This window comes from Stenella coeruleoalba, assembly GCF_951394435.1.
Source record: "Stenella coeruleoalba genome assembly, chromosome: 10".
Classification (NCBI taxonomy): domain Eukaryota; kingdom Metazoa; phylum Chordata; class Mammalia; order Artiodactyla; family Delphinidae; genus Stenella; species Stenella coeruleoalba.
This window is the reverse complement of record NC_137156.1, coordinates 53,706,621-53,729,064: the sequence shown is the minus strand read 5'-3', so window position 1 is coordinate 53,729,064 and position 22,444 is coordinate 53,706,621. Positions and strand designations below refer to the sequence as shown.

General features: G+C 37.4%; 1 protein-coding gene across 12 annotated transcripts in view; it reads left to right on the top strand.

Annotated features, from left to right (window-relative positions):
* CLASP2 (cytoplasmic linker associated protein 2) overlaps positions 1-22,444 on the top strand; it is a 178,333-nt gene that overhangs the window by 96,406 nt on the left and 59,483 nt on the right. For 9 of the 12 annotated variants that reach the window (XM_079934506.1, XM_079934504.1, XM_079934503.1 and 6 more), the window contains 3 exons: positions 15,047-15,070; positions 17,174-17,191; positions 19,653-19,754. In XM_079934506.1, coding sequence (XP_079790632.1) covers positions 15,047-15,070; positions 17,174-17,191; positions 19,653-19,754 — 144 coding nt within the window. The remainder of the gene's footprint in view (positions 1-15,046; positions 15,071-17,173; positions 17,192-19,652; positions 19,755-22,444) is intronic. The other 3 variants (XM_079934507.1, XM_079934505.1, XM_079934502.1) reach the window with 1 other exon arrangement.

The window sequence follows — 22,444 nt, the reverse complement described above, 5'->3', positions numbered from 1 at the left end:
TAGAGAATGGGCTTGAGGACACAGGGAGAGGGAAGGGTAAGCTGGGACGAAGTAAGAGAATAACATTGACATATATACACTACCAAATGTAAAACAGATAGCTAGTGGGAAGCAGCCGTGTAGCACAGGGAGATCAGCTCGGTGCTTTGCTACCACCTAGAGGGGTGGGACAAGGAGGGGGAGAGGGAGACGCAGGAGTGAGGGGATATGGGGATGTACGTATGCGTATAGCTGATTCACTTTGTTATACAGTAGAAAGTAACACACCATTGTAAAGCAATTATACTCCAATAAAGATGTTTAAAAAAAAAAACTTAAACATATATTCCCAAAGCTATTCAGGGTTTGTTTTTTATATCCATCAACCTTAAAAGTTTGAGATTGGTTATCCATATTATTTATCTCTGTTTTGTGCTTCATTTTTCTTTCTCTTGGGTAGTACTCAGGGAACACTAGGCAGGCAGATCATTGGAACACAATAGGAAGTGTAGAGATTCTAGGTGTGAATGTGGTACATGATAAAGGTGGCATAACTGCATTCAATGAGGAAAGCATAAATTTACAGTAAATGGTGTTTAGACATATGGCTTTCAGTTTGGTACAAAATTAAGTTAGAACCATGTTTCATACCATATAAAAATTTATTCCAGATAACTAAGAAGTTGAACAAAAATATAAAGCATCTTGACAAAAACATAGTAGTTGAGTATTCAGCTAATCTCAGATTGGAGAAGAAATTTTAAGCATAAAGAGCCAGAAAACCATGAGGGAAAATCCCTTAGGATCGAAATCTTAAGTGTGAAAATATAAAATCAAGTGACTGAAAATTAAAAGGGAAAAAAATTTTGCCAATACTACAAAAAAAGCTGAAATGTCAACAAGTTTTATAAGTCTATGAGAAACAGATGAGCTTATTTTTATAGAAAAAAATTTTACATATATCAAGAAAAGCATATTTCAAAATTGCCCCCAAAACCCCCAAACAGATGTTGGACCTCCACTGTAATCAAACAAATGCAAACTGAAAGACCGGTAAATGCAGCAAGAAAGTTAAGGTTCGTGCCTACTATTCATAAAGAATGTGTTTAAAAGTGCTGATGTGAAGTAATCATGGAATACTTTATCTGAGTGGCATTTTAATAATACCCATGAAGCTTTTTAAAATGTTGAAAGTTTTGAGCCAGTAATTCAATGTTTATAGATAATTATGCCAAGAAATAAAAGGAATATTCATTATGTTTCTAAAAATAGATGTATTAGCTTCAACCTTGATGTGTAACAAAGAGGGAGTGATTAAGTTATGGTATATCCTTACAGATACTATGCAGCCATTAACAAGTCATATTTTTTTTAATTTTAAAAAAAATTTTATTTATTTTTGGCTGCATTGGGTCTTTGCTGCTGCACGTGGGCTCAGTAGCTGTGGCACACTGGCCCTAGAGCATTCGGGCTTCAGTAGTTGTGGCGCGTGGGCTCAGTAGTTGTGGCTTGAGGGTTCTAGAGCTCAGGCTCAGTAGTTGTGGTGCACGGGCTTAGTTGCTCCATGGCATGTAGGATCTTCCTGGACCAGGGGTCGAACCCATGTCTCCTGCATTGACAGGTGGATTCTTAACCACTGCGCCACCAGGGAAGCCCCAACAAGTCATATTTTTAGCAAAGATCAAATGATACGGCCTACCAAGCAATGTGTGATACTTTCATTATTTTGTATAAAATTATACATAGATGAAAAACTGGACAAGAATGGGTTTGTTTGTTTTTTTGTTAAGATTCATCTATGTTGTTGCATGTAGCTAAAGTTCATTTATTTATATTTCTATGTACAATATTCTATGGTATGAATATATCACAATTTAGTTTTCTGTTCTACTGTTAGTGGGCATCTTGGTTGTTTCCTGTTTTTTTATTATTATGACTAATACTCATGAACATTCTTATATATAGGACTGGACAGAGATGTTTACAAAGATGTCAACAATGGGTTGATTAGTGCTTTTAAATTTTCATAAAACTTTTCTGTGGTAGAAACATTACCTTCCTGGAAATGCATTATTATTTCAATATATGAAAACTAATCAATATAATATACCATATAGTAAAATAAAGGACAAAAATCACATGATCATCTTAGTAGATGCAGAACAGGCATTTGACAAATTTCAACACCCTTTCATGATAAAAATACTCAACAAACTAGTATAGAAGGGAACTTTCTGAACCTGATAAAGAACATCTGTGAAAAATCCACGTATATACAGGTAGTATATACGTCATGATGAAGGACTGGATGCTTCCCCCAAAATCAGGAACAAGATAAGGATTTCCACTCTTGCCCTTCCTAACAGCATTATCATGGAAGTTCTAGCCAGGTCAGTTAGGCCAGAAAAAGAAATAAAAGGTATCCATATTGGAAAAGAACTGAAGCTATTTGTAGAAAACATGGTCTTATATATAGAAAATCCTAGGAAATTCACAAAAAAACGATTAGAGCTTATTAATAGTTCAGCAGAGTTACCAAAGATAAGATCAATATACAAAAATCAGTTGTATTTCTAAATGCTAGCAATGAGGGACTGCCCTAGTAGTCCAGTGGTATAGAATCCGCCTTACAACACCGGGGACACCGGTTCAATCCCTCGTCAGGGAACTAAGATCCCACATGCCGTGGGGCAACTAAGCCCGCGTGCCACAACTACAGAGCCCAGTCACCCTGGAGCCTGCGCACCACAACTAGAGAAGAGAAAACCTGCACGCCACAACTAGAGAGAAGCCGGCACACCACAATGAAAGATCCCACATGCCTCAATGAAGATCCCATGTGGCACAACTAGAGAGATGCCCGCACACCACAATGAAAGATCCCACATGTCTCAGTGAAGATCCCATATGCCACAACTAAGACCCGACGCAGCCAAAAATAAATAAAATAAATAAACAGAAGATGGTGGAGTAGAAGGACGTGTGCTCACTCCCTCTTGTGAGAGCACCGGAATCACAAATAACTGCTGAACAGTCATCAACAGGAAGACACTGGAACTCACCAAAAATGATACCCCACATCCAAAGACAAAGGAGAAGCTGCAATGAGATGGTAGGAGGGGCGCAATCACAATAAAATCAAATCTCATAACCACTTGGTGGTTGACTCACGAACTGGAGAACAATTATACCACAGAAGTCCATCCACTGGAGTGAAGGTTCTCAACCCCAAGTCAGCCTTCCCAACCTGGGGGTCCGGCAAAGGGAGGAGGAATTCCCAGAGAAACAGACTTTGAAAGCTAGTGGGATTTGATTGCAGGACTTCGACAGGACTGGGGGAAACAGAGACTCCACTCTTGGAGGGCACACACAAAGTAGTGTGTGCATCAGGATCCGGGGGAAGGAGCAGTGACCACATAGGAGACTTAACCAGACCTACCTGCTAGTTTTGTGGGGTCTCCTGCAGAGGCGGGGGGTGGCTGTGGCTCACTGCAGGGACAAGGACACTGGAAGCAGAAGTTCTGGGAAGTACTCTTCGGCATGAACCCTCCTGAAGTCCACCATTAGCCCCACCAAAGAGCCTTTAACCTCCAGTGCTGGGTCATCTCAGGCCAAACAACCAACAGGGAGGGAACTCAGCCCCACCCATCAGCAGACAAGCAGATTAAAGTTTTACTGAGCTCTGCCCACCAGAGCAACACCCAGCTCTACCCACCACCAGTCCCTCCCATCAGGAAGCTTGCACAAGCCTCTTAGATAGCCTTATCCACCAGTGGGCCAACAGCAGAAGCAAGAAGAACTACAATCCTGCAGCCTGTGGAATGAAAACCACATTCACAGAAAGAGAAACAAAATGAAAAGGCAGAGGACTATGAACCAGATGAAGGAACAAGATAAAACCCCAGAAAAACAATTAAATGAAGTGGAGATAGGCAACCTTCCAGAAAAAGAATTCAGAATAATGATAGTGAAGATGATCCAGGACCTCTGAAAGGAAAAAGAATGGAGGCAAAGATCAAGAAGATGCAAGAAATGTTTAACAAAGACCTAGAAGAATTAAAAAACAAACACCTAGAAGAATTAAAGAACAAACAAACAGAGATAAACAATACAATAACTGAAATGAAAAATACACTAGAAGGAATCAATAGCAGAATAACTGAGGCAGAAGAATGGATAAGTGACCTGTAAGGCAGAATGGTGGAATTTACTGCCACGGACCAGAATAAGAAAAAAGAATCAAAAAAAATGAAGACAGCCTAAGAGACTGGGACAACATTTAATGCACCAACATTCACATTTTAGGGGTCACAGAAGGAGAAGAGAGAAAAAAGGGACCTGAGAAAATGTTTGAAGAGATTATAGTCGAAAACTTCCCTAACATGGGAAAGGAAATAACCACCCAAGTCTAGGAAGTGCAGAGAGTCTCAGGCAGGAGAAACTCAAGGGGAAACACGCCAAGAAACATAGTAATCAAATTGACAAAAATTAAAAACAAAGAAAAATTATTAAAGGCAACCAGGGAAAAACAACAATTAACATACAAGGGAACTCTCATAAGGTTAACAGCTGATTCCTCAGCAGAAACTCTACAAGCCAGAAGGGAGTGACACGATATATTTAAAGTGATGAAAGGGAAGAACCTACAACCAAGATCACTCTACCTGACAAGGATCTCATTCAGATTTGGTGGAGAAATCAAAAGTTTTACAGACAAGCAAAAGCTAAGAGGATTCAGCGCCACCATACCAGCTCTACAGCAAATGCTAAAGGAGCTTCTCAAAGTGAGAAACACAAGAGAAGAAAAGGACCTACAAAAACAAACCCAAAACAATTAAGAAAATGGAAATAGGAACATACATATTGATAATTACCTTAAATGTGAATGGATTAAATGCTCCAACCAAAAGACATGGATACAAAAACAAGAACCATATATATGCTTTCTAAAAGAGACCCACTTCAGACCTCGGGACACATACAGACTGAAAGTGAGGGGATGAAGAAAGATATTCCATGCAAATGGTAAACAAAAGAATGCTGGAGTAGTAATACTCATATCAGATAAAATAGACTTTAAGATAAAGACTGTTACAAGAGACAAGGAAGGACACTACATAATGATCAAGGGATCAATCCAAGAAGAAGATATAACAATTATATATGCACCCAACATAGGCACATCTCAATATATAAGGCAAAAGCTAACAGCTATAAAAGAGGAAATCGACAGTAACACAATAATAGTGGGGGACTTTTAACACCTCACTTACACCAATGGACAGATCATCCAAACAGAAAATTAATAAGGAAACACAAGCTTTAAATGACACAATAGACCAGATAGATTTAATAGATATTTATAGGACATTCCATCTGAAAACAGCAGATTACACTTTCTTCTCAAGTGCACACAGGACATTCTCCAGGATAGATCACATCTTGGGTTACAAATCAAGCCTCGGTAAATTTAAGAAAATTGAGATCATATCAAGCATCTCTTCCAACCACAATGCTATGAGAGAAGAAATAAATTACAGTTAAAAAAACGTAAAAAACACAAAACACATGGAGGCTAAACAATACTAAATAACCAAGAGATCCCTGAAGAAATCAAAGAGGAAATCAAAAAATACCTAGAGACAAGTGACAATGAAAACATGACGATCCAAAACTTATTGGCTGTTTATAGCAATACAGTCCTACCTCAAGAAACAAGAAAAATCTCAAATAAACAATCTGACCTTACCACCTAAAGGAACTAGAGAAAGAAGAACAAACAAAATACAAAGTTATTAGAAGGAAAGAAATTAAGATCAGAGCAGAAATAAATGAAATAAAAACAAAGAAAACAACAACAAAGATCAATAAAACTAAAAGCTGGTTCTTTGAGAAGATAAACAGCACTGATAAACCTTTAGCCAGACTCATCAAGAAGAAGAGGGAGAGGACTCAAATCAATAATATTAGAAATGAAAAAGGAGACGATACAGCGGACACTGGAGGAATACAAAGCATCATGAGAGACTGCTACAAGCAACTCTATGCCAATCAAATGCAACTCTATGCCAATCAAATGCACAACCTGGAAGAAATAGACAAATTCTTAGAAAGGCATAACCTTCCAAGACTGAACAAGGAAGAAACAGAAAATATGAACAGACCAATCACAAGTAATGAAATTGAAATAAAATTGTAATAAAATCTTCCAACAAACAAAAGTCCAGGCTTCACAGGTGAATTCTGTGAAATATTTAGAGGAGAGGTAACACCCATCCTTCTCAAACTCTTCCCAAAAATTGCAGAGGAAGGAACACTCCCAAACTCATTCTACGAGGCCACCATCACCCTGATACCAAAACCAGAGAAAGATGTCACAAAAAAAGAAAACTACAGGCCAATATCACTGATGAATACAGATTCAAAAGTCCGCAACAAAATTCTCACAAACAGAATCCAACAACACATTAAAAGGATCATACACCATGATCAAGTGGGATTTATCCCAGGGATGCAAGGATTCTTCAATGTATGCAACTCAATCAATGTGATACACCATATTAACAAATTGAAGAATAGAAACTATATGATCATCTCAATAGATGCAGAAAAAGCTTTTGACAAAGTTTAACACCCATTTATGATAAAAGCTCTCCAGAAAGAGGGCATAGAGGGAACCTACCTCAACATAATAAAGGCCATATACGACAAACCCACAACAAACATCATTTTCAATGGTGAAAAACTGAAAGCATTTCCTCTAAGATCAGGAGCAAGACAAGGATGTCCAGTCTCACCACTCTTATTCAGCATAGTTTTGGAAGTCCTAGCCACGGCAATCAGAGAATAAAAAGTAATAAAAGGAATACAAATTGGAAAAGGAGAAGTAAAACTGTCACTGTTTGCAGATGACATGACATGATACTATACATAGAGAATCCTGAAGGTGCCACCAGAAAACTACTAGAGCTAATCAATGAATTTCTTAAAGTTGCCGGATACAAAATTAACGCACAGAAATCTCTTGCATTCCTATACTCTAACAACGAAAATCAAAAGAGAAATTAAGGAAACAATCACATTCACCACTGCAACAAAAAGAATAAAATACCTAGGAATAAACTTACCTAAGGAGGTAAAAGACCTGTACCTAGAAAACTATAAGACACTGATGAAAGATATCAAAAATGACGCAAACACATGGAGAGATATACCATGTTCTTGGGTTGGAAGAATCAATATTGTGAAAATGACTGTACTACCCAAAGCAGTGTGTAGATTCAGTGCAATCCCTATCAAATTACCAATGGCATATTTTACAGAACTAGAACAAAAAATCTTAAAATTTGTATGGAGACACAAAAGGCCCCAAATAGGCAAAACAATCTTAAGGGAAAAAAATGGAGCTAGAGGTATCAGACTCCCTGACTTCAGACTATACTACAAAGCTACAGTTGTCAAGACAATATGGTACTGGCACAAAAACAAATATAGATCAATGGAGCAGGATAGAAAGCCCAGAGATAAACCCATGCACCTATGGTCAACTAATCTATGACAAAGGAGGCAAGGATATACAGTGGAGAAAAGACAGTCTTTTCAGTAAGTGGTGCTGGGAAAACTGGATAGCTGCATATAAAAGAATGAAATTAGAACACTCCCTAACACCATACACAAAAATAAACTCAAAATGGATTAAAGACCTAAATGTAATACCAGAAGTATAAAACTCTTAGAGGAAAACATACGCAGAACACTCTATGACATAAATCACAGCAGGGTCCTTTTTGACCCACCTCCTAGAGAAATGGAAATAAAAAACAAAAATAGGGCTTCCCTGATGGCACAGTGGTTGAGAGTCCGCCTGCCGATGCAGGGGACACGGGTTCGTGCCCCGGTCCGGGAAGATCCCACATGCCGCGGAGCGGCTGGGTCTTTGAGCCATGGCTGCTGAGCCTGCACGTCCGGAGCCTGTGCTCTGCAATGGGAGAGGCCACAACAGTGAGAGGCCCACGTACTGCAAAAAAAAAAAAAACAAACAAAAAAAACAAGACAAATGGGACCTAATGAAATTTAAAAGCTTTTGCACAGCAAAGGAAAGTATAAATAAGACGAAAAGACAACCCTCAAAATGGGAGAAAATATTTGCAAATAAATCAATGGACAAAGAATTAATCTCCAAAATATATAAACAGCTCATGCAGCTCAATATTACAAAAACAAACATCCCAATCAGAAAATGGGTAGAAGACCTAAATAGACATTTCTCCATACAAGACATGCAAATGGCCAAGAGGCACATGAAAAGCTGCTCAACATCACTAATCATTAGATAAAATGCAAATCAAAACTACAATGAGGTATCACCTCACAGTGGTTAGAATGGGCATCATCAGAAAATCTACAAACAGCAAATGCTGGAGAGGGTGTGGAGAAAAGGGAACCCTGTTGCACTGTTGGTGGGAATGTAAATTGATACAGCCACTATGGAGAACAGTATGGAGGTTCCTTAAAAAACTAAAAATAGAATTACCATATGACCCAGCAATCCCACTACTGGGCATATACCCTGAGAAAACCATAATTCAAAAAGACACATGCGCCCCAGTGTTCGCTGCAGCACTGTTTACAATAGCCAGATCATGGAAGCAACCTAAATGCCCATCGACAGACAAATGGATAAAAAAGATGTGGTCCATATATACGATGGAATATTACTCGGCCATAAAAAGGAACGAAATTGGGTCATTTGTAGAGACGTGGTTGGACCTAGAGACTTTCATACAGAGTGAAGTAAGTCAGAAAGAGAAAAACAAATATCGTATACAAACTCATATATGTGGAATCTAGAAAAATGGTACAAATGAACTGGTTTGCAAGGTAGAAATAGAGACACAGATGTAGAGAACAAACATATGGACACCAAGGGGGAAAGCAGGGGACGGTGGTCGTGGTGGTGATGGGATGAGTTGGGAGATTGGGATTGACATATATACACCAATATGTATAGGATAACTAATAAGAACTGACTGTATAAAAAAAATAAAATAAAGATAGTTGATGGAGTCAGAAAAAAAATAATAAACCTTTACAAAAAATGCTAGCAATGAACAATCTGAAAATAAAGTTAAAAAGCAATTCCAATTACAATAGCCTCAAAAAGAATAATACATTGTACATAGGAATCGATAGAACAAAAGAAGTGTAAGACTTCTCTAGGATGAACCACTCTTATGTTTCTCCTTTACTCTTACGTTTCTCCTTTACTCTTACACTCATAATATTGCTGACACCAGATGTGTGGGATTTTCACATCCAGCAATTCTTAGACAACACCTAGATGTCCTAAAATTCAATTCAGTTGTGGCCCTAACTATAGTTAACACAGACCTTACAGGTTAAGGGCTTAGCCTGTCACGACCCCCGCCCACTCACCCCCACCTCAGACATCAATTGCAAGTCCATGTTGTTACCGGTGCTTCTGACCAACTGGCTCTAAGTCACAGGTTCCCTTGCCCCCTCCTTGAGTTAAATTAATTTGCTAGAGTGGCTCACAGATCTTGCGAAAACAGTCTGCTTACTAGATTACTGGTTTATTACAAAGGATATTAAAGGGTATGAATGAGAAGCCAGATGAAGAGATACAGGGGGTGAGGTCTGGAAAGGTCTCAAGCCCAAGAGCTTCTTTCCCTGTGGAGTTGCAGTGTGCCACCCTCCCAGCATATGGGTGTGTTCACCAACCCAGAAACTCTCTGAGTCTTGTGCTTTTGCCATTTTTATGGAGGCTTCATCACATAGTCATAATTGATCATTAACTTAGTCTCCAACCTCACAACTCTTCCCAAGAGGATGGAGGATGGGGCTGAAAATTCCAAGCTTTTAATCATGGTTTCATCTTTCTGGTGACCATCCCCCATCCTGAGGCTGTCGAGGAGACCACCAGGAAATGCCTTATTAGAACAAAAGACACTCCTATCACCCAGGAAATTCCAAGGGATTTAGGAGCTCTGTCAGGTACCAGGGTCAAGGAGCAAATATTAGAGAAAAAGGTACACCAAGTGCTCTTACCACTTGAGAAATTACAAGGGTTTTAGGAGCTCTGTGCCAGGAATTGGGCTCATATGTATGTTTTATTTCACACTTATGCACTAAAAACTACAACACATTGTTAGAAGAATTTAAAGCTCTAAATAACTGGAAAGACACACAGGTTATTTAAAGACTTAATATTAAGATGGGAAATTGACATACAGATTCAATGCAATCCCTATCAAAAGTCCAGCTGCCTTTTTATAGAAATTGACAAACTGTTCCTAAAATCCAAATGACAAAGCAAAGTTTCCAGAATAGATGAAACGATCTTGAAAAAGAAGACCGAACTTGGGGTACTCACACTTCCCAATTTCAAAATTTACTTCAAAGCTACAGTAATCAAGTCTGTGTGGTACTGGCATAAAGATAGACATACACACCAATGTAATAGAATTGAGAGTCCAGAAATAATCCCGTATATCTGTGGTCAGTTGATTTCCAACAAGGGTGCCAAGACCATGCAGTAGGCAAGAATTCTTTTCAGCAAATGTTGCTGGAACAACTCAATAGCCAGGGGCCAAGGAATGAATTTGGACCCCTACCTCATATCATATCCAAAAAATTAACTCAAAATGGATTAAAAACCCAAATGTAGGGCTTTCCTGGTGGCACATTGGTTGAGAGTCCGCCTGCCGATGCAGGGGACATGGGTTCGTGCCCCGGTCCGGGAAGATCCCACATGCCATGGAGCGGCTGGGCCCGTGAGCCATGGCTGCTGAGCCTGTGCGTCTGGAGCCTGTGCTCCACAATGGGAGAGGCCACAGCAGTGAGAGGCCTGCGTAATGCAAAAAAAAAAAAAAAAAACCCAAATGTAAGAGCTAAAACTATAAAATGCTTAGAAGAAAACACAGGTGTAAATCTTCATAACCTTGAACGATGCAATGTTTTCTTAGATACTACACCAAACACAAGCAACCAAAGAAAAGCTAGATAAATTGGACTTCATCAAAATTAAAAACATTGTGCTTCAGAGGGCACCGTCAAGAAAATGAAAAGACAACACACAAAATGAGAGAAAACATTTGCAAATCACATATCTGATTAGGGACTTAACATCTCAAGTATATAAAGAACTCATAACTCAGTAACAAAAAGGCAATTCTATTTATAAATAAGCAAAGGATTTGAATACATATTTCTTTAAAGATAATATACAAATTGCCAATAAAAGCACATGAAAAGATGCTCAACGTCCTTAGATATTAGGGAAGTGCAAATCAAAAGCACAATGAGATACCTCTTCACACCTGCTAGGCTGTTATCCAAAGAATGGACAATAACAAATGCTGGTGAGGATATGGAGAAATTGAAACCCTCATACACTGCTCCTGGAATGTAAGTGGAGCCACTATGTGAACAGTTTGGCAGTTTCTCAAAAAGTGAAACATAGAGTTAGCATGTGACCCAGTGGTTCCACTCCTAGCTGTATACCCAAGATATGTGAAACATATGTTCTCATTAAAACATGTACACAAATGAATGTTCATAGCAGCATTATTCATAACAGCCCAAAAGTGAAAACAACCCAGATGTCCATCAGCTGGTGAATGGTTAGGGAGGTATGTGCATACAATGAAGCAGAATATTACTCAGCCATAAAAAGGAGCACATTACATAAAAGTGAAATACTAACCCATGCTCTAAGAGGGGTGGAACTCGAAAGCATTATAAAGTTGGACACAAACAGCCACATACTGTATGATTCCATTTACATGAAATGCCTAGAATACGTGAACCCACAGAAACAGAAAGTAAATTAGTTGTTGCCAGGGGTTGGGAGTTGGGAAAATAGGGAATGACATCAATGGGTATAAGATTTCTTTTTGGGGTGATGAAAATGTTCTGGAATTAGATATTTATGAGGGTTGTTAAGTCTTGTGGATATATTAAAAACACTGAATTGTATACTATGAAAGAGTAAATTTTATGGTACATGACTTACACATTAATTTTTTTAAGTGGGGAAAATGGAAAACAGAAATACAACATTCATCCTGAGTCTTAAAAATAAAACATTATATTTAGTATCCATTATTTTTTAGTACCAGAAGAAAATACTGAATTTGAAATGTTTTAATATGAACTCGAAAGCCATTTGCAGCAATTCTTTTTTTTTAATTTTTGAACGCGCCACGCAGCTTGTGGGATCTTAGTTCCCCAACCAAAGATTGAACCCAAGCCCTCGGCTGAAAGCGCAGAGTCCTAACCACTGGACTGCCAGGAAACTCCCAGCAGCAATTTTTTTTTTTCATAAGAAAGTCATAATAGTGCCATGAGATTGCTTAATTTGTTTCTTTTGGTTCTTTAAGGTTTGAATGGCATGTTTGCTTCTTTACAGAAGGGAAAGGTGTCCCTCTATCCTCTTTTCTTCATCTGGCCCAGGTTCACACTCAGGCACAATGAGATACTTGTCTGTGCCTCTCTCCAGGGCTTAGAGAATAGATTTTCTCATTCTTTCTATTTCTGTCTTTTTTTCTTTTTCTTCCCTCCCTCCCTCCCTCCATCCGCCCCTCCCCCCTTCCTTCCTTCCTCCCTTTTTCTTTCTAAACCCCCTTCCCCCCCTTCCTCAACTTTCTTATACAGATGTGACTTGTGTATTCTTTGTTTTCTTCTCTTTGAGCCTTGTTTATCATGGCTGAACATTTATGGATCCGGAGATATATGCCTCTATATTGAAAGAGTCTCTCAGTGTATTGGTAGGTTGCTAAAGGATGAGCAGCTAAAAGCTCGTTGAGTTTTATGCATTTTGAGTTTGAAATCCCTGAGACATCAAACTGGAAGTGTTCGGAGGCATAGTAGTATATGAAAGAATTACATACAGTGGTAGAGAACTCAGGAGAGAGATCTGTGCTTGAGATTAGATTTGGAAGTCATTAGAGGATTGTTCTTACTGTAATCTTCTGTAATTAAGGTACTCTAATCTTTCAATATTAAACTCAATACATTACTTAAAGCAGTTGCCACAGGATTTTTCGTCCACTGAAGTGCTGAATCCTTTGGCAACGGGGATATGATGAGTGTTTTGAGGTTTACCCTTGAAAACTTTATCCTGAAGAGTAAGCTTGGTATGATGGGAGACAGGAATTTCTGTTAAGGAAACCTTGATATATCTATGCATATTTATGAATATTTGTTCTCAGCAACTAGGTCTGTGGGATTGCTTAAATGAAAAAGAAAATAAATGTTTTCAGTTGGAGTCATGTGGACAGAAGTCAGATTTCAGTTGATTGAGGAAGAAGTTGGAAGGAGAATCTGTATAAATTATTCCTAGGCTTAGTGGTTGAGAGGAGATGAAAGAAGATTGTAGGAATTATCTGTTGTTAAAGGTTAATGAACTTCTTGTTTTTTAAAATTGAGGGAGTTGAATATGTTTGCATACTAAGATGGTAGAGTCAGTAGAGAAGGAAAAGTAAAAAATGGAAGAATAAAAGGAAATTGTTTACGGTCAAAGTTCTTATGAGAGACATGAGGAATAGGATGTATAGAGAAGAGCTGGGGAGTTAGCCTTGGATGTGGAAGGGTCATCAGTTTCACTGAGGTAGAAGGGAAGGAAATGAAGGAGGTAGATTCAGATATATTTTGGGCGGGTGTGCATTAAGAGCCATGTAATGGGGAGGTAGCTATGTCTTCATGTTTGAGGAATCAGAGTCAGGACACTGAGCTAATAGAAAGCAGGGTGTCTGAGAGGTGGCTTGAGGTTTGGAATAGCAGTTCAGGAGGCACAAGAGGAGGGGCTCTCTTCCGGGCTTCCTGCAACCACCCACACATTGAGAAACTCACCAGAGAACTCACTGGACTGTTAGCTGTACTCATGGCTGAGGTTTATTATAGCAAAAGGACACACAGCAGGATCAGCAAGGGAAAAAGACTCATCCGGTAGTCTGGAGTCCAGGCACAGGCTTTCAGAGTTATCCTTCCCAGAGGCGAAAATGACAGGCTGCACAGAACATGCTCCTTCCTCCAGCAATGAGTGTAGAACATGTGCATAGTGTTTCTGTCCAGAGAAGCTTCCTTAAGACTCAGAGTCCAGGGTGAGGGTAAAAGGGCGGTCATTATGCAAGCACTCTGCTGCACAACCAGCCACAATTACCAGAATTCCGTACTCCGAAAAAGATAACAGGTATTCCCCATAAATCACATTGTCTGCAAAAACAATTCAGGCAAGTTGGTATAGCAGGAGTTCAATACCCCGTTCCCAACACTCAAACACACAAAACAACCTCATCATTGATAAAATTAGGATCCAAAACTAAATTCCCAAAGGCCAGCTAAGGGCTAGCCCTGTAACTAGGCTCTTCTTAAGAGTATCAGACCTGGTTTATTAACACTTTTCTGCACAGTCACTAAAGGCCAAGCCTGATAATTACCCCAGTTTCTAGTAGTGCCAGTATGCATGACTTCTTGGTTTTGTAATTTTCTCTATTGGGGACCTCAAAGTAGCGGGGTAGAGAAATTTAGTTGTTAGATTTATCCATATTTCAGGTCTTAAAGGGACTGAAAGTACTAAGAAAGGATGGGGTGAGGAAGCAGCAACGCAGTAGACAGAGGATAATGATGAGACAGCTAAATTTAGAGCAGAATTTGGGGGTGTGCTCTAGCCTATAGAGGAAAAGAGAAAGCAGGGCAAGGTGACTCTTAGATTACGAGAAACTCAACAGACCCAAGCAAATGGTTTGTCTGATGGTGCAGGGGTCCAAGGTTGGGACATGGGCTTCTCTAACTTATTTAGCTAGTGAAAATCAGACTTATTGTCCATTCAATTCTATATATATATTTTTTTTGGGGGGGGGTATTTTTATCTCACAAAGAAACCTCGTCTTGTTTAATCTCCTAGTATGTTTTAGTTGAAAACAAGCTTCATATATACGTGTGTGCTATGAATTCTGTGTTCTTAAAAATAATGTTTTCCAGGGGTTATAAAATCCTTTTCTAATATACTAAGTTTTGTTCTGTTCTTTGCTTGCTCTTTCATCAGAGGATACTTCTGACAAGATGGATGGTAAGAACTTCCTTTTCTAATACACCTAAAAAATTTTATGGCTCTTGGATTCTACATGATACCTTTGTTCATTCTCTTAAGTTCTGAAAATAGGCTGCTTATTTGGCAGCACTCTTAATGTGAAAATGGCTACGTAATTCTCTGATTGAATTTTGGGTTAGACATATCCATTTTGGGTTTCTCAGTTTACTCAAGTACTAGGTTACTGTTTGTTATAAGTTAAATCAATTTTCTTGATTTTTTATACCTGAGCTCTTAGAATATTCTTGATTTCTTAAGTCTTTCTCTGAAATATTAGATTCAGAAGAAGGGAAAGGAATCTCATAAGTCACTTGATTCAGTTCTGTAGTTTAATAACTCTGATACAGAGAGAGACAAATGATGACATATTTTACAGATTCATATGGTTATTTATGAAAATGAAATGCAAGTCACAGATGCTGTCTTTCAGAGAGTGAGTTTTAAATTAACATTTAATCAAAATTGAACTTACTTTGAGCTATGCCTTTTTTTTTTTTTTTTTTGTGGTACGCGGGCCTCTCACTGTTGTGGCCTCTCCCGTTGCGGAGCACAGGCTCCGGACGCGCGGGCTCAGCGGCCATGGCTCACGGGCCCGGCCGCTCCGTGGCATGTGGGATCTTCCCGGACCGGGGCACGAACCCGTGTACCCTGCATCGGCAGGCGGACTCTCAACCACCGCACCACCAGGGAAGCCCTGAGCTATGCCTTTTTAATTTCAGTATTTAGTTTATCTTTAGTTGCTTGATCCAGTGTGGTAATTTTTATCTGTATGGTATTCTTGTCTAACACTAGACTGTGTATTATCCACACTTGCCCTTCACTTCATCAGATACCATAATGTTATCTAAGAACTTGAGCTTTTTTATAAGAACTTGTAAGAAGATCCTGAATCTGTAAGTCACAGTATGAGATCTAGGGAAAATGGAAAACTATGTTTTTCTGTCAATTATTACATAAACTCTGAAATTGGTATGTCTTCCATTCTGATGAAATGGAAGATTTATTTAATCTTGGGTTGGGTACATGAGTGTTACTTATAATTAGTCTCTGTGCTTCTGTGTGTGTTTAATGTATTTCATAAATTTAAAAAATTATTAAATGAAAGAAAACCTAACCAAGAGATAGTTTCTATATTTCAAACCATTCAATATCACTTCTAACACTGAGATTCTAGATCCTTTAAAAACAAATTATTCTCACATTCCAGATCAAAATGTTTTCTTTTTTGGGTCAGAAACATCAGCCTATTTGAGGAATCACCTATGTTATGTGATGTGTTACTCTCACTGATGTTTAATCCTGTTTTTTTAAAAAAAAATCTATATACACACACACGGAGAAACATCTGTTATTGCCCTATAGTAGTAGTGAGTTTTTTTTTTTTTGGCCATGCCGTGCAGCTTGTGGGATCTTAGTTCCCTGACCAGGGATTGAACCCGGGCCCTCAGCAGTGAAAGCGTGGAGTCCTAACCACTGGAGTGCCAGGGAATTCCATTTACTTGATCATTTTTGCTAGTTTTCATTGACATCTTAGGGAGTACAAGAATTTTTGAATAAATAGCTAATGGATTGATAGGTCTTTGTAATGCTTTGGTGAAAATACTGGGTTAATGAGACCTAGGTCATGGATTTGATTCCCATGTTTGTCAATTAGTTTTCTAGTTCTTTTATGGACTACCTTTTGAAAATGCACAGAAAGAATTCTTACATTGGAAAGATCTATAAAAATCTTCATTTTGGAGAGAGCAATGAAAGTTGCATCTTTCTTGAGTAATTAATTTCTCTAATTTTCTTCACCATTTAAAATTTTAAGTATGAAGTATAGCAGATAAGCGTGTTTTTTACAGAATTTTGCTATTTTTAATTGTCTAGTTTTAACCTTTTTTGTGCTATGAGTCATTAGGTTACCTCAAATTTTCTTTTATCTCAAAATGAATCTTTTAAAAGCTAATTTAAGGCTATCAAACTAGAAATTTTTTCTTTTGCCCTTTTGTTTTCGTTGGGTGGGAGGCACGAGGAAGGTTTTAACATCAGCATTGGCAGACTTTGTTGAAATGTTATTGTTTTATTTCTCTTATTTAGGAACAGCATCTGAAGATGGTAAGAATTATACATTTTGTTAGTAACACAAATACCTCTACATTAATATTTTCATTGGTAGGAATTAAATATTAAAAACTAAAATAGGCTAATTTCTTTGCAAATCTATATAATTTGCGAGCTGTGGTAGCTTTTACATTTCATGTTTGGTTGTGTTAGTTATACATGTGGATTTTTTTTTAATCCTTCATCTTGGAGTTTTGCTTTGTATCTTGCATCACCTCATGCTAGAAAAACATAAATGCTTAACATGTTTAATAATACCTAATATAAAGTTACATAGTTTCATTTTTTTCTTGTAGTGACATTGATGCTTTTATTTTGTGTTTTTGGTTTTTAATTTATGCCAATTCATTTATACTTTGAGAGTGCTCGTGCCATTGCTTTATCGTCTTTAAATATCCTCAGCATTTAAATGCATTTATTTTGTCAGCTTTTAAATGTATCTTTGATTTTGAATCAGTGACTGGAGAATTGCATATGAGTTGAATTTGGGATTACAAAAACCTTGCTAGGTATAATACTTTATTTTACTGAGCCAGTTTACCTTTTAAAAAATTATTTATTGCTTTTGAATTTGTAGAAAGGAAAAAATTCAGTTTTTATATTTATCCTGCCTGAAGGCTGTCTTATTAAGCCTCTGATATGAAACACATTTTTTTTTTCTAAATTTTACATGGATGACATTTTCTTGTGATACACAGTTAAGTAGATTTAACATTTTGGAGGCCTCATACTTACTCTGATATATTTGAAATATTTTCATATTTTCAGTTTTAAATTAGAGTACTAGTTTCTGGCACTGTGGCATTGTAATTTAGAATGGTAGTATCAAAATACTTAATTTATCCTAATTTCTTTGTTGTACTGGATACATTCTGCATTTCAAAAATAATAATTTTTTTCTATTTTACTTCTTAGTCAGGAGAACATTGTGTCCTATTCTAAACAGACTCTGTAAAAGGGTGAAAGTCCTGAATTATGGGCTTTTTAGGGGCCTCAAAGAAGTTGATAGAATGCTAGGATCTACCAACTGTACTTCTCCTTTTGCTTCATTTTATTCCTAGTTCCTAATTATTCTCTTATCTTCCCTCACTCATTTCTTAATTTTTCCTTACTCTTTACTGTATGTTTTCCTAATTAATATTGCCATATCAGGCTAGCCCCTATATTGTTGGGGTTTTTTAAAATTTATTTTGTTTATTTATTTTTGGCTGCTTGGGTCTTTGTTGCTGCGTGTGGGCAGAACTAGTTGTGGCGAGCGGGGGCTCCTCTTCGTTGCGGTGTGCAGGCTTCTCATTGAGGTGGCTTCTCTTGTTGTGGATCACGGGCTCTAGACACGCAGGCTTCAGTAGTTGTGGCACGTGGGCTCAGTAGTTGTGGCACACAGGCTTAGTTTCTCTGCAGCATGTGGGATCTTCCCGGACCAGGGCTTGAATCCGTGTCCCCTGCATTGGCAGTAAGATTCTTAACCACTGCACCACCAGGGAAGTCCCCAGCCTCTATATTGTGATTGCCCTAAAAGTTGTGACTTTTAACTAAAAAGTATTTTGAGTCCTTCTTTATGATCATGTTTGGTATTGGTTCTGATTTGGTAGTGATTGAGACTGTTGCTTGAGAATACCAAAGTACCTGCTAGTAATATATTTTTGTTTTTTCTAATGACAGTTTACTTAAGCACTTTGGTAAGCATTATCTCCTTTGGTTCAAGAGCTCTAGAAACATCTTGCGTCTTGGTTTTGTGGAGGGGAATGAGGCAGTAGTAAGAGAAGAAAGGAACGCAACTTGGAGGTAGAGAAGGAAATGTGTGTAGAAAAGTGCCATCTCTTTGAGGATTGGTATTTCCTCAAATAATTTTATAAATGAAATTGGTTAGTTGGAGGAAGAGAGGAGTAAACGTGTCCATGTACACCTGTAGTAATCTCATGTTTAGCACAGGATATAAAAAGATGAGATATTTTACCTAGTATTATATCTTCTTGCAGATCTCTTTAGAAGTACATTTTCAGTCCGAAAGATTGTTTGGGTTGTTGTTTCCACGATTAGCTTGTATATTAAACTACAGGGTGGATTTGAGAATAAATTAAATTTCATGGAAACGGAAATTTTAAAATTGGAACTACCAATTAAGAATAAGTGCATGCCTGTAGTAATTATCTTTATTATAACTCTACTTTACTGGACCAATAATATCAAACTGAGAATGGAGATCTTTAGTTTGATTTTATTCTTACACGTAAAGGAAAGTTAGCTTATGGTGCAACACGTAAAAAGCAGTATGTATTTTTAAAATTTTAAGAGAACTATAATCTTATAATCTGTAAGTGAAGGTTACATTATTACAGAATTTAACAATACTTGAAAAGCACACCCAATTAGAAAATTATAGTGAGATTTTTTTCCTAATTACTAAATATTATAGAAAAAAGTCTTTAATTATGTAAATAATTTTATTCCTTAGGCCGGGTGAGAGCAAAGCTTTCAGCACCACTTGCTGGTATGGGAAATGCCAAGACAGATTCCAGAGGAAGAAGTCGAACAAAAATGGTGTCTCAGTCACAGCGTACGTATTGCCTATTAGTTCTCCCATATTTCTAATATGTTAGGATAAGCGTATTCCTTGTATGTTACTGTGTGAAGAGATTGACCAGTGGAAAAAGACAAAACTAATTTCAAAAAAGACAAGCCACATACTGAGTTCTTGTTCTGTACTTTAGGTTCATCATCACCTGACAAAAATGAAGGTATTTTTTTTTTTCAATGTTTTGGGTCAGTTGTTGTGCATGTTTTGGAATTTTTGGAGTGGGTGTTGTCTTGTCTTTGGTGTGTTATTAGGGCTGCATCATTGATATCTGCACTTAGTAAGAAAAACTTCATCTGCTATACAGACTTTTGCATGGAGATATTTTAAATAGCACAAATCTTTTAACATTAAGGTTTTCACAGTCTACTCAGAAACTTGTAAATGTGGAAAATTGTGCTTTTTAGAGGCAAAATAATTGCCATACGTTAGCATCAGATCTGGTTGCATCTAGCTAATGTTGTTCAAGGGCAGATATGTGGTATCTTTGTACTCTCCCTAAAATCTGTTAGAATGAAGTTAGCATTTTTGGCAGCTATATACTGATTCATAAAGAGGAAACAAATTGAAATGACCAGTTTTGTTATATTCCTTTTTAAATTTAAGATTTATGTTTTTGCTATTTCATTGGAAGCTGAGTTTCTCATAAGCACAATTATTAAAAAGCACAATTTTGAATTCTAGGTAAAATGAATGATCCATTCCTATATATTCCAGAATAGTAATATATACACTTAAGGCATAATTAATTTCAAAGAGTTCACATTCCTTCTTTATCAAGAGATTTTCCTTAGCACATACCTCTTAGAACAGGAATTTTTTCTAGGGAGGTAATTCTGGGGTTCTTCTATATACTTGGCCACTTTGGAAAGAAATAGATATAGCTATCTTCCACTGTTGTTTAGGTGACTCTTCCAGGATATAGATGCCCAATTTGTCTATTTTTTTAACTTGATTCTTGAATCGTCGAATCAGGGAAAGGAGCTGGGCTTAGAGGGGGTCAGGGCAGTGATTAGACGAGTCCGGCCTAGCAGATTCTCCTCTTTCCAAAGTCAAAAAATCTAGACAGAGTAATGATGGGAGCACTCAACAGGAGTCCTAAAAATAAGCAGAAATCCTTAGTAAAATTGGTTTGCAAATTGAGGGTTATTTACAAATAGGAAGACATGGCAAATGCCCTCTGGGTGAGAGCTCTTCTCCCAACCAAATTAGGAATAGATCATACCACATTCTTCCCAGATCTTGTGTATTTTTAGGGTAACTGTTAAAGTAACTTAATCTTTAGCAGTATAGCATAGTAGTTTAGAGCCTTGCTATTCCAAATGGGGTGCCCAGACCAGCATCAGCATCACCTGGGAAATGTACAATCTCATGCCACCACAGATCTACTGAATTCAGTCTTTAACAAGATCATCAAGTGATTTGTGTTACAATCAAGTCTGAGAAGTATTGATTTAGATCATGGATTTGATCCATGGCTTTTCCAGGTTATTTAAAGTTGCTGTATTTCTATATACTTCTACTGTAACCAGTAAAATGAAGAGGATAATCTCACAGGATTGTTGTGAGAATTAAATTAGTATTTTGCCTGAGCACAAAGTATGTGCTATATATTTTAGCTGGTGAAATTGATGTCCTTGTTTTTCTTAACCTAATGTCAACTGAATTTTATACTCCTATTGTGCACTTCTTTGTTGTTATTTCTTATGGACTTCAGGAAGCAAAAGTAACGGTGAAGTTAGGAAATTTAAAGCAGAAAGAAAAATAAAGGTAGCAACCAGAAACTGTCTGTATACAGCATCTTAATGATAAAACAATTTTATATGAGATATTTTACTGAGTTCTAAAGTAATACTAAGACTGAACTCATGGCAGAGATTCAAAGTGCTTTGTGTATGTTTTTTTAATATATTACTTAAGGAACTCCCTTTTAAGTGTATTATAACTACTGATCACTTCAAGAGAATATAGAATAATTTTTTTACATTTGGTTTTTCACTTTGAAACCCAATCCACAATACTTGAAATCCTCTCCTAGAGTGTGAGAACATAATGATAGATTTTTAGACCTAGTAGGATTTTAAGATCAGAAGACGTTCCCACCATAAAATCACTTAGATTTTAAATCATATTGGTGAGGTTTTTGTTTATCTGCCTGCTTATTTATTTGAATGACTGTTTTTTTCATTTCAAATTCTTTTGAAAAAAGATATTGTGGCCTTGTATAATTTGATGCAAGTTTCTTTACACATATTTGCACAGAAATATTGCTGTGCTCTCCATCTTCACTTTGCTTTTAAGTAATTCATTAGGGTTTGCATGGTCTTTTCCATATTTTTATATCACCATTTAGGAAAAAAAAAATCTCTTGGGTCAAAGCAGGTATGTTCTGATGGCTAACCAAAAATAAATAAAAACAGACCCAGTGGAGAGACTTCCAGACTTAAATGTTTACGTAAAGATTGTGTCTTTTGTTGTTGGTAGTGACTGATTACGTACAAATGATTGTACAGCCTGTCAGAAATTTTGTCTCTCCACCCCACCCCTCTACTGTTTGGTTTTTTTCCCCTGTGTGTCTTAAGAAAGATAAAACCTGTAGCTTTTTCATTTAATTTTTCTTCAGCTAGAAGATGTTGTTCTTCCTTACCTGTAGTTTTAAATTAAATGTTTAA